Source organism: Zonotrichia leucophrys, chromosome 3 (assembly GCF_028769735.1).
Source record: "Zonotrichia leucophrys gambelii isolate GWCS_2022_RI chromosome 3, RI_Zleu_2.0, whole genome shotgun sequence".
NCBI classification, from domain to species: Eukaryota; Metazoa; Chordata; class Aves; order Passeriformes; family Passerellidae; genus Zonotrichia; species Zonotrichia leucophrys.
Genome location: NC_088172.1, coordinates 109,736,093 through 109,754,577, shown reverse-complemented (window position 1 = coordinate 109,754,577; position 18,485 = coordinate 109,736,093). Strand labels below are relative to the sequence as shown.

General features: G+C 41.4%; 1 protein-coding gene across 1 annotated transcript in view; it reads left to right on the top strand.

Annotated features, from left to right (window-relative positions):
• The window catches only part of PKHD1 (PKHD1 ciliary IPT domain containing fibrocystin/polyductin), a 238,581-nt gene that overhangs the window by 125,969 nt on the left and 94,127 nt on the right, over nt 1–18,485 (top strand). The window contains exons 47-49 of the mRNA XM_064707121.1: nt 6,989–7,166; nt 7,809–8,004; nt 16,692–16,757. Coding sequence (XP_064563191.1) covers nt 6,989–7,166; nt 7,809–8,004; nt 16,692–16,757 — 440 coding nt within the window. The remainder of the gene's footprint in view (nt 1–6,988; nt 7,167–7,808; nt 8,005–16,691; nt 16,758–18,485) is intronic.

The following is an 18,485-nucleotide window of genomic DNA, read 5'->3' as shown; positions in this document are numbered from 1 at the left end:
TATCCAGATGTGTTTGGAGAGTGTTTGCAATAAAAAAGGAATAGTTTAGGATTAATACAGCTAAACATGACTAGGAGCAATTGGCAGAGGTTGAGTAAAGAGAATAAAGATAGGTGAGTGACAGGAAAAAAATTCCTTAACCTCAGGATAATTCCCTGACCTTGAGAGCAACTGACAAGGATTGGGCATGGCCATATTTTTTACCATCTTAGTTTCCAAAACATCAGGGATGTTGCATCAGCACTAACCTTTAGGGAAGATCTCCTGTTTGGGAGCTGTCAGGGATAGGGATGTTTAGTGCCAGCTAAAAGAATGTCTGGAACAATTTCAATTATTTATGATACAATGTGGGCAATTGACTGTTTATCTTGGTGCTGTTTAATTTACCAGGATGCATATGTTGTATTGACACTTTTCCCCAAAAGAAACTACGTGTTTGGGAGAAAATGAGTGTTTTGTTAGAGAAAAACTATGGAAGCTTTTTTCTGAGAAGGAGAACTACTATCTTGAACATTTTGTGACTCTCTGTCCTGAACTACTTCACTCAACAATTTCCAAGGAAATAGGGATCCATTTCCAAGCTAGCACTGCTGTAACAAAACCCTTCTTCACAAAGTCCAGTTGAAAGTTAAACTAATGTGTCACGTAAGCACACTTTAAAGAGGGGTTTTATGTCTTTTAAAAATGTAATTGGAGCTTATAAAAGTCTTTATAAATTTATATGTGAGAAAGTTATTGAGTAGTCTGAAGCAGAGCTTATGCTATGGCACAGCACAGCATGGCTGCAGGCTAGAAACGGCTGCTCCAAATGCCACCGCTACCCATATTATCATGAAACTATGAATCTCTATTAATATTAAAACAAATTTTCATTAAAAAATTGTCATAACATGATTAAGTGACTTTCAAAGTTTCTTCACATTATGCATAATTTTTACAAGAGGAGAGCATTAGAATAATCTGAAGCCTGGCAGCCCCTTGCGGCGAAGGGTACTCCAAACACGCGGTGGCTGCGCCTGCCAAAAGGGAGTTTCCCTCTTGGTCCCTCTAATTTGCTTTCCTTCTCTCACTGGAGAAGCAGTGGATTTTGCTTTGCTTTACTTGGACTTGCTCAGCGCCAGTCTTGTAGTTCAAGGCTTTCATTGTCTCCCTCTTCTGCTGCAGAGCAAAATATGAACTTTTTAGGTTTCATTCCTAATTCACCTCTATCGTTCTCTCTATGTGATGCAATTTGTTGGGATCTCTAGCTGGTCAGAGTGACCCTGAGAAAAGTTCCAAAGTCTCTTTTCCCAGCCTGGTTGTTGAAGAAGGAGTCAGGGCTCTTCATTTCTTTGTCTCAAGGTTGTTTATTGTATCTTATCTGTAAAAAATTTTCCTCTGCCCTGCCGAGGTCAGCTCAGCAAGACAATCAGAGGCACTCTGCCTGCCCCTGGGGCAGTGTCATGTCTTTATACTAAAAACTATGTTTACAATTACTTCCCAATACCTATCACCTATGTTAGACAGTGAACTTCTACTCTAAACCAGTCCAAAAGTGCCGACAACACAGCAGAAAATGGAGGCCAAGAAAAAGAAGAAGGAGAAAGGCTGGACCTGCCCAGTTCCTTCCATCTTGCCTCCTGAACTCCCATACCAAAACCTCTAAAATCTACTTTTTCACCCTGTGATAACTTCACTAATATTCTACTTAAACTATTGTGGCTTGCTGATCTTCCTATAAGTTTGATAATTTGCTCCATGGGTCATAATCAAAACCACAGGGGCATTTTGGGCTCTGTGCCAGGGTCTCTGTGACCCCTGGCAGGGGTCTTGGCTGCTCAGGACAGCCAGAGGGACGTCCCAGGTTCTGGCAGCATTTCTGCTGCAAACCCAGCCACTGCATATGGGTTGGTGTCCCCCTACCTCTGTGTCTTTGAATTGTGAAGAAATTTCAGATGGTTACTCTAGTTTTGCTTTCCTTTGATATTTACTCTCCATGGTGCCTTCAGCTGAACATCTCCCTGCTGTGAAACACCCTGACAACCACAATTCTTCTCTCAATGTCCTCAGTCACTCTCTGGCTGTGTGTGCCCCCACACAGGGGGCAGCTTACATGGTCACTTGTCCCTGTAACCCATTCTCTGAGGGCTCCTGTGATGTAACATGGAAGGCAAATATTAAATTATTGACTGTTCAGTTACCAACTCATCAGCTCAGCTTTAGAGAGTCAGCTTTTACTCTGCTGCGTTTCTGGCATTTCAGACATCCCACCTAGAGAAATTTGTTTCCCAGTGGAGGACACCTTTCCATTCACCCTGCAGTCAGGGGTATGGGCAGCAAAGCCAGATCCTGCGCAGTGTTATGAGTATGCAGGACAAGATATTTCTTAAAGCCTTCTCCCTCAGCTTGACCATCATCTGAGGTATTTCTTAGTGCAAGGAGATAAATTTAACATTGAGCCAACGTTTGCTGGCCCTAAGTTTTCTTTCCTGGCAAGGAGAAATCTGGCAAGTCTGTTGGATGTTTCTTATGGCCTGGATAGATCAGAGCCAGGTGCATCAGCTGAGACTCCCTGTAATAAACAACATATTGATCCTAAAATCACAGTATGGTTTGGGTTAGAAGGGACCTTAAAGATCATTTAATTCCACCCCCTGCCATGGGCAAGGACACCTTCCACTGCCCCAGGCTGTTCCAAGCCAAATCAAACCTTGGCCTTGGACTTCCAGGGACTCTTCAGAGTTCTGCCTGATGTGGGAAAAGCAGAGTGAACAAGCAGTCCTCCTCTGGTGTTTGCTATGCTAGAACATTTGAATTGTTTTTTACCAAACACTTTCCAGGTCAGGATTTCTGTCTGATTTTAGTTTTCCTGAAAATATCAGTTTGTAAACTGTAGGATCTGAGGAAATGTTTTAAGGACATGGGGGATTTTGGAAGGCAGGGGTAGCAAACTGAAATTCTACTCTGAAGGAATCCATCTTGTTAGTCACAATCCTTTCTATTCCTGGGAAACCATTTCAATTCTTCTTTTATTTAGAATTCAGCCCATGGTGGTGATTCAAGATCAGGGTCAAAGATCTGGTTATTTCCTAAAAGACTCATGCATGAAAAAAAAAAATCACTGCTACTAAGGATCCATAATAAAAGACAGATTTGAATAATGAGCTTGGTATCTCAACAAAGATACTCACATTTACTGAAAACAGCTGAAAATTCTTAGTTCTTGGCAATTAAAATAAAGTGAACTGGTCTGGGGCCCAAGATTAAACCTGTAAAGTGTTTGATATGGTTATAATTCTGAATTAGCCTCCCTTTGGCCAACAATAAACATGGACTCTTGATATAAACATTTGGTGTCCCATTTGAAGTTCAATGCTAAATTGTTTCCTGTTTTGAAGAGGGATAATCATAATGGATTATTACACAAACAGAAAGCATTTAGAGCTAAACAGAGCGCCTGCCTTCATACAAACAGATATGGACCCTTAGGATAAATAAGTTAATGGTAAACATAAACAGGAGAGTTAATATTTGTTCTACTCCATGTTGTTGATTGGCTTAACAAATCCTTTGTGGCCCATATCTGTCGAGCAGTTCTGCACAATGCATTTGAGCTGAATTATATAACAGTTTATACAATCACAATTGGTGAATTGTGGCTCAGACTGTAAAGCCCTATCCTGTAATCCTGCCATATTTCTAAAGCAAATTGCTCCTTAATTGAAACCTGCTTCGATATAAAAAATACAGCCTTCACAATGAGTCATCCTTTTTTCCCCCCTTATAGTTTGCAAAGGCTTCCAGCAGTTTAAAGGGAGGGTTAATTTTGCATTAAGACCATTGCCTCCTAGTTTCTTTCAAATAAAGCCAGGAGAAGTTCAGGGGAAGGCTCTCCTCTGATAATGAAGCTCTCCACGTTAATGATGCGTGCAGGCTCCCTCGGATCCTCTGAATTAGAAATACTCATGTTTGCCAGCGCTCTTCTACTTCATTAGCATTAAAGAGAGGTAGATTGGTGGCTATTTAGGGCACAGTGAAATCACTGGCTATTTAGGGCAAGTGGAAATGGTGCTAATTGTAGCTGGTAATTCCATTAGTAGGGTACTTCCATTCTGGTGCCTTTTTGGCATGGAGGTGAAAAAACAACACACTGACATCCTTTCAAGGGGGTGTATCTCAGGCTTATTGTGTCCTTGCACCAGTTAACTTGTACACTGGGCTGAAAAGTTTTCTAGGTTCCCCAAATTTTTGGTTTGGTGGTGGGCAGCCTGTCAGGAGCCGGAAATGAATTTATGGGTGGCAACACCTCAAGTAACTCATGTAAAAGGCAAGGACACAACATTCCAGGTCAAGAAAACCCTAGAGATTCCAGACTGTAAGGTATCTCCTGCTCCTTTTCCTTCCTGGGTCATGAACATGAGCCAGGTGTGCCCAGGTGGGCAGGAGGCCAAAGGCACCTGGGCTGTGCCAGCTCTGGGGTGGCAGCAGGGCCAGGGCAGTGCTGTCCCCTGTGCTGGCACTGCTGGGGCACCTCCAGTGCTGGGGACAGCTCTGGGAATGACATTGAGGGGCTGGAGGGTGTCCAGGGAAGGGAACAGAGGTGGGAAAGGTGCTGGAGCACCAGGAAGGGCTGAGGGAGCTGGGAAAGGGGCTCAGCCTGGAGAAAAGGAGGCTCAGGGGGGACCTTGTGGCTCTGCACAACTCCTGACAGGAGGGGACAGCCAGGGGGTGTGGGGGGTGTGGTCAGGCTTTGCTCCTAGGGAACAAGGACAAGAGTACCTGGCCCTAAGATGCACCAGGAGAGGTTTAGATTGAATATTAAAAAGAATTTGCCCATGGAAAAGGATATCTTGCTTTGAAATGGGCTTCGTGAAGCAGTGGTGCTCAGAACTCTCTAAAAATAAAGTTAAGTCTCCATGCCTGGAGGGATTTAAAGCACATGTAAATGTGGCATTTTGGGACATGGTGTAGAGGTGGCCTGGGCAGTGTTGGGTTAATGGCTGGACTCGATGATCTCAGAGGCCTTTTCGAACTTAAATGATTCTATGATTCTATAACTTGTCTGTTATAATTCAACACACAGGAAAAGATGTATTTCACTTAACTGTAGCCATCTGGAAGTTCACTATGCAGTTTAAGATATTTTTTTGGGGTCTTCTAAATATTGGTCTCCAACATAAATGGAGTCACAATTAATGAATTCACATTTACATTCACTAGCTGCTGGAGCTACATGGCTGGTGTGGCATTGCCACCTAACCTTCTAACAGGTCAGACTTGTATCCCAGCAGGATTGTCCCTTCCAAGCTTTCTTCTCTGTCTTTACTTCTCCTGAAAGTACTGGGGAGAGTGCCCCAGTGAAAGTGATTCAAGCTGTTCACTTCAGAACTCTCCAGCAAAGAAAATTAAAATAAATAAAGAGTGAATTTATGTGCAGAGAGCATGTGAATTTCTGCTGCAGAGAGGATGGGTCTAAGTCTATGTCATTTGCTGTGACATTGGGCATCTTTGCATCTCCATAAGGCTCCTTCTGATGTTCAAGAGAGTTTTGCATTGTGTGTGGTGTCCTTCTGCTGCTAGAATACCTGTACAGGTGCTGATAGCTGTGGCAATAATGTGCTTGTTGTCATTTACTTGCTTAATTAGCAGCCTAATATCCTGGTCCAGTTAATGCCCATAACAGGAGGTTTATTAGTGGTACAAAAGCTGTTTAAGCCTTATAAACTCCTTCTAGTTTCATTGGTCTGCCAATATCTTCTGGTTGAGTGATTCTTTGCTGATTCACACTTCGCTTTGCTACTGCTGTTTCTCAGCTGAATGTTTCTGGGTAACCAGAAAGTGATTTGACAAAGTGACAGACACTAGAATAACAACAACAAAAAAGAAAAAAAAATATCACTGAACTGATTTTAAAAGAGAAAAGAAAAATACATCTGGGATGACTGCTCTGGTGATTTTGCATAATCTCCAAAGCACTTGGGGGGAAAAAAAAGCAACAAACCAACTAAAAATTGCAAATACAGGCAAATTGTGGGATGACATGAGTTTTAGCACTGTCTTGGGTTAGTAAGCCATAGCCAATCTAAGAGGTTAGATAATATGCTGAGATGTGTAGTTGTAAGATAATGCTTCAAATATTGAGAAAAAAAATTGAAGGGATGGTTAAAAGAGGGGATTTTTTAAGCTTATTTTCATCTCAAATGCCAAAACTGAGAGGAGTCTACTGCAACCTTAAATCTAAAGGGTTTATGACCCCTCATGATATCAGTGCTAATGTTGGTCTGTTCAGTAAGGGTTTTTTCTCCTGAGTAGACTGGTCAGAAATTAGGAGTGCCAAGTTCTAGTGAAAAAAGGGGTTGAGTTCTTATTTGGATGCTCATAAGAACTGCTGCATTAAAAGTTCACCCATTTTGTAAAGGATTTAATCAATCCTTAGCAGCCCCAGTTTGACAGCAAGCAGAGACCAGCTCTTTGAATTACACAGGATTTTTTTTGAAACTTTTGACCACTCAGATGGGAGTGAATAATCACAGAATGGTTTGGGTTGGAAGGGACCCTAAATATCACCTCATTCCAACCCCCTGCCATGGACAGGAACACCTTCCACTAGACCAGGTTACTCCAAACCCCACCCAGCCTGGACTGGGGCTAATATGAAGACTCCACCAAATTTCATGAAGATCCTAAAAGTTGAACCTGAAGCTCTTGAGTCTGACAGAGGAAAAATACTCTGGCAATGTAGAAGTGGGTACCCTGCCTGTTACATCTGTCCTGTTCTTTTCCTCTTCCTTTACTCCTACATGATGTGTCTCTCTTTTTCTCTCTCCTTTTACAGCATTTGGGGCAAAATATCTTTTCTTATGGCATTTATAAAGAATTACAAAAATGGAGACACATTCTAAGGGAGATCCAGCACAGCTTCTGTAATTCAAATAAAAATAGAACTGTACAGGTTGCAAAAGAACAGAGTTTAATGTAAAAATGTAATTTTTTTTTTCTTTTCCTGCAGAAAAGAGGCTCCAGACATTCCCTATAATTTAACTGTGACTGACAGTAAGAATAAGTCAAGCACAGTCAGTTATGTTCCTGATACTTTATCCAATCTGTATGGCTGGATGGCTCTTCTCTTGGATAAAGAGACTTACACATTGACATTTGACAACCATTTGGTCAGCAAACAGCTCCAGGTAACATGAGAATGTTTTATAATTTCAAAATTATATCTGGAAGAGATAATCGTGCTTTCATCTCTTTGGATGAACAGAGGGAAATAAAATAGAGTTAAGTGCACTGAGAAAGTCTCTCTGTATTTATAGGCTTAGATAAGATGACTGATAAGCTGTCACTTATCTCAGATAAGCTCTCAGTAGTCTCCTGGAGCAGGAAGGTTGTGGAATCATGGAATGGTTTGGGTTGGAATGGACCTTAAAGCTCATCCCATTCCAACCCCTGCCATAGACAGGGACACCTTCCACTAGATCAGGTTGCTCCAAGCCCCATCCCACCTGGCCATGGACACTTGATGATTTTGGATATCTCAGGTGAAAGTTCAGTGTGGTGCGTAGGAACCTACAGGATTTTTACTGCCTTAAGATGTGTTGAAGCACAGTTTTCAGAAGACATTGAATCTCCTCACCTTTCAAAGGTGATGAGGGGAATTGATTTTTTTCTGCATTTACCATCACCTCCTGCTTAATTTTGCATCTCTTTTCCTGTTTTCAACACATTTCACCTGTGAGGAGCACCACCCTCTTTACCACTTTATGCTGCACTCCACAGAACTCTAATCACAGACTCAGACATGTTCCTTTTGGTTCCCTCTTTTCCAGTATTCAGTGACATTTAGCAACTTCAAGGCTGGGAATTATCTGCTGGTGGAACACAAGGATCTTCCTGCCCATCTTGAGGCTGTGGTGTCCTGTGGGACAAGGAGGGGACAGCCACTCCAGCTGGTACCTTCCTACGGCCACCACAGGAGCTGTGATTGGCACCTCGACAGCAAGATGGGGAAGTTCACCTACCTGGGTAAGTGCAGTGTGGGCGTTGCAATCTACATTTCTGATCAGGAATGGTGACAGAGCTGATGTCTCTTTAATTTAAACCCCAAGTCTACTCAAGGCCAGCTTTCAATGGCCTTTCAATAAGTGAGAGGTCCTTCAAAATGTTGGTCAAATAGGTAAGTGCACATCAGGTCCTTCCCTAACTGATCTATCTGATGCCTGACCTAGCAACAAAAGGAATGTGCCATAAATAGAGGGTGATGTGACATCAGTTGTATTTGAGTTGGCTTTTTTTGAGTGGTAAAGACACTAAATTTCAGTAATGACCTCTGCTGTCAGCTGGTCCTATATCACAGGTATTATTAAAACATGCTCATCTTGCTAGGTTGAGCCCACTAAAGGCAGTAAGATTACTGGGAGAGAATTTTTTCTAGGGTTGGAAACTTCCAAAGACGCCTTAAATCTTTACCTATGTGACTTTGTACATGAGATCATGGAGTGTGGTGGAAATTTTTTCTTTGAAGAAATGGACATTTTCTGTAATACCCATTATCAAGTAAATAATTTTATAAATATCTAAGCTCTATATGTCAAAATCAAGGTAATGATTGTTGCCTTTATCAATAGCAGCAGAACTAGAAATCACAAATATATTTTGGTGTCTTTGAGAAGATTAGCTTCTCCTTCATGACTCATACCAGGAAAGTAAAGATGATGATTTTCATTATAACAGATAATTTTTCTCTTCTGTTCCATTAAATGTAATGAAATTCCCTTTGTTTTTGCACTACTGAGATGGCATGCAAATGGCTCTCTCATGTAGGATACCTTTAGAACAACCATTGTGACAATGGAGAGAAAAACATGCCTGGAATGAGGGCAGGTAATCCACTGAGCTTGGTCTGGCAACAGTGAAAATCAGCCAGTGTGGAAGATCACATTCGTGGTGAACTGGGGAAACCCAAAACTTAACCTCAGTCTGAGGATCTCAGTTGCTGTGCTCACCTCTGATTCTTCAGCAACTGCCACAGCACAGCTTGTGTTTATCATTTTAGCTCTAAAAATGGGCTGGATGTACACAGGCTTCAAACTATAAGAGATCCCTGTGCTTGCTTAATCCCAAACTATACTGGTGCACTGGTCACCACCTGGGAGTCTGCCTGCTCTAGGCCAAAGCTGTGCCAGGAATTTGGCCAGCATCATAACCATGTAGATTATTGGGGTCCTGGTCTTGGGTCTGTGTCCTGGCCCTATTTAGACACAGTTCAAGTGTAAATTTGCTACTGTAAATTTAGCTGTTGTGTCTAAACCTTACCAGAGATCAAGTCAAGTATTTACTGAAAAAAGAAAAATGTTTTATTATTTCTGCATACTAACAGTGTAAATTTGTTCCTTCAAATATAAAAAGTGACTGGTTTTCAGTTTGCATATTCTGATTTGCACTGTCAGAGCAGCATGGGAAAGCTCAGAGGATGGCATCTGTAGCTTGGCCTGTGCTGTTAAAAATAGAGGAGATGAGTCTTGGGAAGACTGGGACAAAAGTGGTCTGGCTGGCATATGCCACTCTTGCCTCACACACACTTTCTTGCCCTTCTCTTGCATTACTTTCATCTTGATTTTTATCACACAAAGAGCTTGTTGTGGTTCCTCATTTTAATAGAGAGAGAAACAATAATCCAAAATACACGAGGGGAAATTTATGAAAACACCTGACATGCATAATTCATGCTGTGAACATTTTCTGTGAGGACTTTTATAGGAGTGAGATCAATAATTCAGCGTCGGGTACCTAATATCTATGCTGTGGGTGTAGGGTAAAAGTTTGAAACAAAGCAGATTCCTGGCCCTGGTGTGAGATTTCTCTCCTTCTCTCCGCTGTGCAGGCTGAGAGGGTGAGGATAATTAGCCAGCAGAGCAGATCCATGGCATGTGGTGACTTTCCATCACTCAGGGTCCTTAGAAGATGCTTGGCTGTCTTTTCAGGGAAATATGCTCCAGCTCTGTGAGAAGCTATTAGAAACCTCATGAGGCGAGATTCATGCTCCATAGGAGGTCAGAGAAAGTTGCCACAATGGTCCCTTCTGGCCTTAAAACCCCACCAGTCCACCCAGAGAGGACAAGGCTAGAAGGTCTGGCCTTCCTGCCATCTTCCTGCCTAAATCTGCAAGTTGGCCCTTTTAGAAATTTTTCCTTTTTAATATTTTATTTACATTTAACTATATGAAATAATTAGCCAACTAATTAATCCCGTTTACAAGCTTTGTGGGATTCTTCAGCTGTCAGTCATGCCCGAGCCCGGGGCCGGCGTTGAGCCTCAGCTCCCTCCTCCATCAGACTTGGTCTCCATGGCTACAGGCTGCATCTGCTGACACCCCACTCTCTATTTACTGCTTAATTAAGAATTTCACGCTCAGCCCTTATCTGCTGCTAAGAACAAGAACACACTGTTAAGAAACTCCAAATTTAGGCTGCTGCACAAGGAAAGCCTTTCTTGTTGTCCTGACTGCGTGGAGCCTCTCTAACTACCCTCTTGGCAACTGCGCTGCCACCCTTCAATCAAAAATCATTAAATGGGGCAGAGATAATGAGCATGTAGCATATCAAAAGGAGGATGTTTGCTCGGGCTAAAGAGGAAAAGCTGTAAGGGCCTATAAGCAGCCGCCACTTCAAAGGGAGAAGGGTCTGATAAAGACTCATTTGTTCCTGTTTGACTTATGTAAAAGGTCTGGTATGTCGCAGCCCCGTCTAGCAGACGCGGGTCCCCCCTCTGCAGGCTCGTGTGTCAGCGCTCGGGCAGCTGGGCGCAAACAGCATCAGCCCGAGCATAAAATCACTTTACTCCACGGCCACAATGGGCACTTGTAGGGGGTGGCAGGGGGACAATGGCAAGACAATTATTGCAGCTGCTCGGGAGGGCCATAATTCTTCCTGCCCAAAGTCGGCCGGCGTATTAGTCATCCTGCGGCTTTTGGGAGCGCTTCGGTGGGGTTTCGACAGCTGCTGGTGTACCACCTCTTTGCAATAATTGTACATTCTGGCCGAGGTCAACTCACTTTTGACCCTCTGCTTTTGTGCCCCTCAGAAAGCCTTTTAGGGCAAACTGTGGGGAAGTGGCAGGGGTGCGTTACATCCAGAAATTAACGCCGGTAAATACGGATCAGATGCCAGCTCATTAATGGGCAGGCTCCTGGATTCACACAGCCCTTTTACTCGGGCCTGCATGGGGGAGAAAATGGGGAGAAGGGGAAGGAAAAGGCCGTGACTGAGAAGATATTGTTATTTAAACGAAGCAGGCAGCCGAATGAAGCCACCTTGGCCAGAAGTCTGCGTTGGGCTCAGGCTTTCCCCATCCCCTCTTCAGTCCTGCCTGGCATCATGCAAGTGTTTGTTTATCTTTGGGAGGATAAAAAAAAAGGGTCTGTCTAGCACAAAAGGCAAGAAAATAGACCTTATGGAGGGGATTAAAGGAGTTAAGTTGCAGTGATGGTGGGGTCTTGTAAATTAGGCTTGGGACCTAATTCCTGTAAATTAGGCTTGGAGGAGAATGCAGAGGATGCTGAATGGGGAGAAATAATTGTAATGGAGAATGTTTCTGTTGTATGGGCAATGATCCTATTAACAAAGATAGTCACTGCTACCTACATACATGAAACTCTGTTAACCAGCCTCCAAGACACTTTAAAAATCACATTTTCAGACCATTTTAAAGGAATCTGCATCAGAGGACAGGTAATCCCATGTCCCTTCTGGGTTCTGGGTGAAGTTGAGGCTTAGGGAGCTTGAAGCATCCCGTGCCAGTCATTTCTACATCACCAGCTTTGCTTTGACATGGTTCATAGCATCACCCTGATTTTCTCTGGGGCACCCTATGTGCTAAGAGAAGTGATCCTCAACGGTCACTGTGGGCCTGCAATTGTGGTGTGACTGTGAAATACACATGGGCTGTGGCTCAGCAACATTTCAGGGGAGTGAAACATGATATGACCATGCTGAAGCAAAAAAACCCCAAAATAACACTTATTATAACAAGGGTGGTGGAAAGAAACAACCGACTGGGACATCTGGGATATTTTTTAGGAGAAATAGCCTTTGTAAATTGCAATAATAACATTATGAGCTTTTTAAGTCTGTTACAAATTTCAGCATATGGTGCCACAGCGTGGTACTGCTCCTTGGTTAAGGTCTCTGGGCAATACTGGAACTGGCTAAAAACCAGAGAGATGTTGTTTCCTTTCAGTTCACTTTTGAAATGTTTAAACAGTTTTCTTCTGGAATGAAACAAAGTGTTGGCTTCCTTCACCTCCAGATTTTTCTTGTTTTTTTTTTTTTTCCTAAAATTTGAAGTGCTGGACAGAAACGTTATTGAAAACATCACTGAAAGGATTATCAAACTTTTTATTTATCCCAAATACATTTTTCAGTAGACACAACTTTTATGCAGATGGGTCATCCTGCTGACTTTGCTCAGGCTACTCATGTGTGAGTTGTTAAGAGGGCCTAAGGCTGAACCTTACATTACTGCTGTGTCAGAAGCAGGTTTACAATTTCCATAGTTCCTAAAAAAATAATTTGATTATACTCATTGTCTTTTCTAGATTCCTAAAGAATTACCTCACTTCCATTAGGCTCTGTGGGTTTCTGTAATTGCTTTGTATAGGAGGAAAAAACGTTCTAAAGAATGTTTGTTTCTAATATGAAAATACAAAAAATAAATAAACACAGATATTTTCTGCAGCCCTACTGCTTGGGGGTAAAGGAGAATCCTAAGTGAAAGACATGAAGAATGGAGTTAATTCTTTACAGAGGTCTGATTGTACAGGGATGAATCTTTTCTTCCAGCCAGATAAAATTCACCCATATCAGTTGTTTCAGAGGGCCAGTTGACCAGATGTGGGCTGCTCAGTGACCTCCATGAAATGAAAGTCAGCTCTTTGCAAAGATGTGCCCCTTGTAATCATAGAGTCATAAAATGATTTATGTTGGAAAAGACCTTCAAGGCCACCAGGTCCAGCCTTCGACCCATCCCCACCTTGTCACCCAGACCAGAGCACAGAGTGCCACATCCAGGAATTTTTTTAACGGTTCCAGGCATGGTGACTCTACCAACTTCCTGGGCAGTCTGTAGCAATGCTTAATCACCCTTCCAAAAAATAAATTCTTCCTGATGCCCAACCTGAACCTCCCCTAGAGCAGTTTGAGGCCATTTCCTCTTGTTCTCTTGCTCATTACCTAAGAGAAGACACAAACACCCACCTGGCTATGACCTCACTCCAGGAAGTTGCAGAGAGCAATAGGATCCTCCCTGGGACTCTTTTTTCTCCAGGCTGAGACCCCCCTGCCCCATTCCCTCAGTTGCTCAATTTTTGTGATAGACACAAAGAGAAAAAACAACATTCTCCTGGTGCCTGAGCTCCTGTCCTTCTGGCATGGAAGCAGAGAAACCAGACAGTGCAGCAGCTACAGAAATAAGGTGATGAAATGCCCTTATAATCCTGTCAGCGTTGATTTTTTGATTATGTGATGTCTGCTGGAGGAATTTTACACAAATGCCAGTCTCCTGTAAGCAAGAATCTTTGTCCATCTACCCAAGACTTACATACATATATATGTGTGTATGTATCTATATCTATATCTATATCTATATCTATATCTATATCTGTATCTATATCTATATCTATATCATCGATATCTATATCTATAAAATATATCTATATCTATATCTATATCTATATCTATATCTATATCTATATCTATATCTATATCTATATCTATATCTATATCTATATCTATATCTGTCTATATCTATATCCATATATTTATATATTTTTTTTTCTGTGTGTGTGTATATATATATATATATATATATATAATTGTATCTATCCAGTTATATGTATATAAAATAGGTTCTTACACCTCTTATCCCTAACACATTGTCCTTGTTATATCACATTTCTGGGTATGTCCTGCAGAAGATCCTCACAGGGGATGACAAAACACCCTCTCCTAGGTTCTCCAGTTTCCAGAGGTGTGTCTCACTGTGTTGTTGATTGTGCTGTCTAAAAAGTTTTGATTTCCTGGTGATGGATGTTAGCCCAATTGATGTTAAATAGCATGGAGCTGCTTGTTATTTGTAAGTCAGGCTATTGGAGCCATTTATCCTAGTTTCAGCCCTTCCTAATATCCACAGGCAAAATTCCGAGTCAGTGCAAAGCTGATAAAAGACTGAGTTGCTCCTCCTTCATGTTCACTCAAGGAGCCCTGATCCAGGAAAAGTTACCAGCAGTATCATCCAGAAGGCCTGTATTTATGATCCACAGCCCAAACATCCAGGAGGAGCTGTAATAAGGCAGGAAATTGATGAGCCTTATAAAGGTTTTATACAACTAAACCCTGGAGCCTTATAACTACATTTTGCCAAGAGTCACCTTAATTCAATGTTTACTAATGATGTCCTTCATCTGTAGTGCCTGTATCTCTTCCTGTCCTGCAAAACCCAGTGATAACATACTCAGCAGCAAAACAAAACCACCAGAAGGACTGTGTCATTGTAGCCTTGATTAATTCCAAGGCCTCTATATTTCTTGATCAGTTTTTAGGAGTATTTGTGGGAAAAGGCGACAAAACTGCTGATTCAAAACTGGTGCCCTTTACACCCTGTGGATGTAAATAATTGTACAAGTTGCAAGGATGTAAATAATTGTACAAGGATGTGGAGAGCTCTGGGGAGAATTCTCTCCCTGATTCCTATGCTCATGATCAAGAGTATAAATAATTTATAATAGTTTGAATTGTCATGCTCTAGTGGGATGACACTTCAAATATGAGAAACTTTTATTATTGCCCTGACTCTGGACATGGCAGTGATAAAACTATGTACTGAATTAAGTTAGTGGTTCCTTCCTTCACCATATAAGGGGATTGAACCCCATGATGAGGTCTATGCACCATATTGATCAAGTTTTATGTCCGCTCAGGATTTAATTAGAACAGCTTTTCTCTGAAAAATACAAACATCCTTAATTAGATGATTTCACTCTAGTTCCTGCAAAAAGTAAGCAAAAAAAAAAAAAACACACCAAAAAACAAAAATCAAACTCAACAAACCTCACAAAATATATTGAGATGAAAAAGGATATTGTCAAGGCTTGGTTGTCTTGTTTTTCCTAAGACTGTTTTGTCAGCTTTGGCAACTGTTTTGCCCTGTGTGAGAAGGAAAAACACCATAACCATAAATGTTCACACAGATGTATTGTCTGAAAGCCACAAGAGTTGTGTCAGAGGCTTTAAATTAGCAGTTTCATGTCATGTTTTTCCCCTCAAATGTTCACCTTGTGGCCACTCAAGGCATGCTGCTGTGCAGTGTGAGCTCTGTGTGATGGTTTGGGGCAGATTGATTTGACTGATACGTGGATCAGATCCCAGCCACCGTTGGGAGAGAAGGTGTCACTGAAGAACAGGGCTGAGGCACCTGATTACTAATTAATCAGACATGAGAAAAACCTCATGGAATCAGTTTCTATTTAATTATGGAAGCCTCATTTGGCATAGGAGCATATGCTGCTAACTCAATCGAGTGCTTTCAACTGACATCAAATAGTAATTATCAGAAAGAATCAAGTTTTTTGATTATTCATACTAATTTATTGAACACTTAAAATTAATGAACCTCAGTTATTTTAAATTTGCTCAGTTGCACTGGGAGAAAAGGAGGGAGGTAGGGAAGCACGGGTTTCACAATTTAAAAGTACAGAGACTTGTTTAAAGATAAAATAAGTAAATTACAATATGGCATGAAATCCCATCTGTGGGTTGATGCACACAGAGGAAAGTTCTAGGCATGTTCTGAAACTGAGGAAAATTCTGACAATGGCTTCATTGATACAATTCTTCTACCCCCCAAAAAAATCTTCCAACAACACTTTAGGGTCACCATAAGGGGCTGGGCAGAAGACAGGAGATTTATTTGTTTGTCAGAGTGTTTCTATTTTAACCTACAGTTGTTCCAGTCTGGTGACTGAAAGGAAGTGCCTTTATATGCCACTGGAGATGAAGAGGAGGTGGGATTTTAGCTGGGTCTGAAGCTGCTTTCTCCTGCTCCTCTTTGATTTGCATTATTCTGGCCCTTCTCCTGCTGACAATACATGGGCACAAAGGTTACCACTGTGATAATTGCTGCTGACCCCTTTTCACAGCAGAGAACACAGGGTCCCTGTCTCCAGTCTATAAAGTCTGGCTAATTAAAGCATCTCTTTCAGATACCAGATTTTGGGGGCAAAAAAAAAAAAAAAATCAAAACCAAACTACAAAACAAAAGCTGTATTTCGCTGTTTGAGCCAGTTAATACATTATGCATTCAATGGTGTGATATCACTTATGTGAGTGGAACTGCTGTGGATTTATAGTGGGATAAATGAGATTTGAGTTCCAGCCTAGAATTTCTGATTGTTGAATGTTTTCTTTTTAGCTGTTTCTAATGAGTTATCTTGAGACCTTCCGTATCTGTAAATTAAAATGTGTTTGTTTAATCCTTTCTCAATGCATAAAAAAGGGACAAAAAATGCTTAGAAAACATGTATAGTTTCTCTTAAAGAAAATGTTTTTTGTAAGAAATGTATAATGTCAGGAATTAATGCGTGGAAATTGATCTATTAATGTTTTTTGGTGTTAATTTGAAAGGCTTTGCTGTAACTCCCTAAAATTCTCTGTGTTCAGTCACAGGAGCTGACTTAATTCAGGTCACACTGAAAGGGAAAGAAAGAGTGGATTTACCTACCCCAGGTATGTGATAGTCTGTGTCAGAAAACATTGGTCTGGGAGTCAAACCATCTCTTTTTTATGGCTTTTTCAGGAGTAAATTGCTATTTTTCACTTCAATGTTTTGTACATCTATCAATCCAACAGAGGCTCTTGGTATTCATTTAGGTGTTTCATTGAGCCCTATCTACCATTGCTCAAGATAAATGTGTGATTCCACAGTATAAAACACTATAAACTTACCCTGGGAAATAACACAGCAGATCAGAAAGGTCATGGAGAATGTAAGACTACAGATTATTTTAGTGCTCCACAGTCTGATATTACTGCTCAGTTTCATGTTGAATCAGACAGAAAAATATACCAAAGACAAGGGACACCTCCAAATTTTAATACTTTTGGGTATTTTTGCCTAGGGAGGCTACCAGGAACAGGGGCTAGACAGTGTTAAAGGAATAAAGTAGGGATTTATTGAAAGGTCTTCAAAGGATACACCTTGGGCAGCACAAGAGCCTGGCAATGGCTCTATCCAAGATGGACCCAAAATGGACCCAAAATGGATGACTGGTCATGAGTTTTCCCACTTTTATAAGTTTTGGTCCATTTACATATTGGAGTTAATTGTGCAATTACAGGTCCAGGTTGTGAACTCCCATCCTCACAGATTGCTCTCAATTTGCTGTTGTTTACACGATTTGGGCCTGAAGTTGCAATGGTGTCCTTGGTTCTCAGGCTGGAAAAGGATTGTTTTGTCTGACTGAGCTGTGAGGAGAACTAGCTGACACTTTACATGAAGTTCAGAGTCACACACTAAGGCAGAACAGAATCTGAAAAATGTGGAAGCTAAAACTTAAGGCACCATATCAGCTGTCTTGCTATGTTGTATATTAACAATAATCACTTACGTGGAAAAAGGGTTTAGAGACATTTTGGCGGGGTTTTTCCCCCAGAACAAGCAAGTGATTGGAGAGATGGACCCAAACTTAAGGAACTCAACATGAGTTTAATATCTGTGTTTCCCTGTGCTGACAACAAAGGTTTTTTGTACACTACAACATTACTGAGCTGGGTCTAGCCCCCAAAACCTAGGCATGTGCCTGCCCCCGTATTTTCAATCCCTTTCAATACCCAAAGAAGCTCTACTCAAGCAAAAAATGCCGGAATTCTCTTTACAGAGGAAGAAGAGAAGTAGGTGCTTGCAGAGGCCTCCAGAGGGAGGCCCTGCCTGCATTAGTCTAGGATTTACTAAACTTGGTGTGCAGGATTTTCCCTTGAAGGCTTCCCTTTCTCTCCTTAGGGACAACAAATTTAGAGGCAATTAATTTATGGAGCCTGGCTAGTTGGATCTCTAAAATACAAGTGCAAGCCAAGCAGCTGCATTTTGTGAGCTCAGTTTCTTCCAATATTTTCCTAGGTCTCAGGATTTTTCTTTTGGATTGACCTGAAAAAGAAAATTTTGGAGAAGGACCAGGGGTTTCCATGTGTCTTGGTTAAGCTGCTTTTCCAAGGCAGGTCTTGGTCACCTCTTGGAATGGGAAAATTGCTTTTCTGGGTGTTAGCAAGCTTGTAAGAGTTGATCAACAATTATTTGAAATTTTTCATACTTTGGGAAAGTATGGAAATTCCCATGCCCTGGGAATTCAATCAAACAGTTTTCTTTAAACATGGAAAATAAAAAAGAACAGTTAGCAGTGACAAAAGGAGGATGTTAATGTCACAGATGCTTGACTATCAAAGAAATGGTAATTCTTC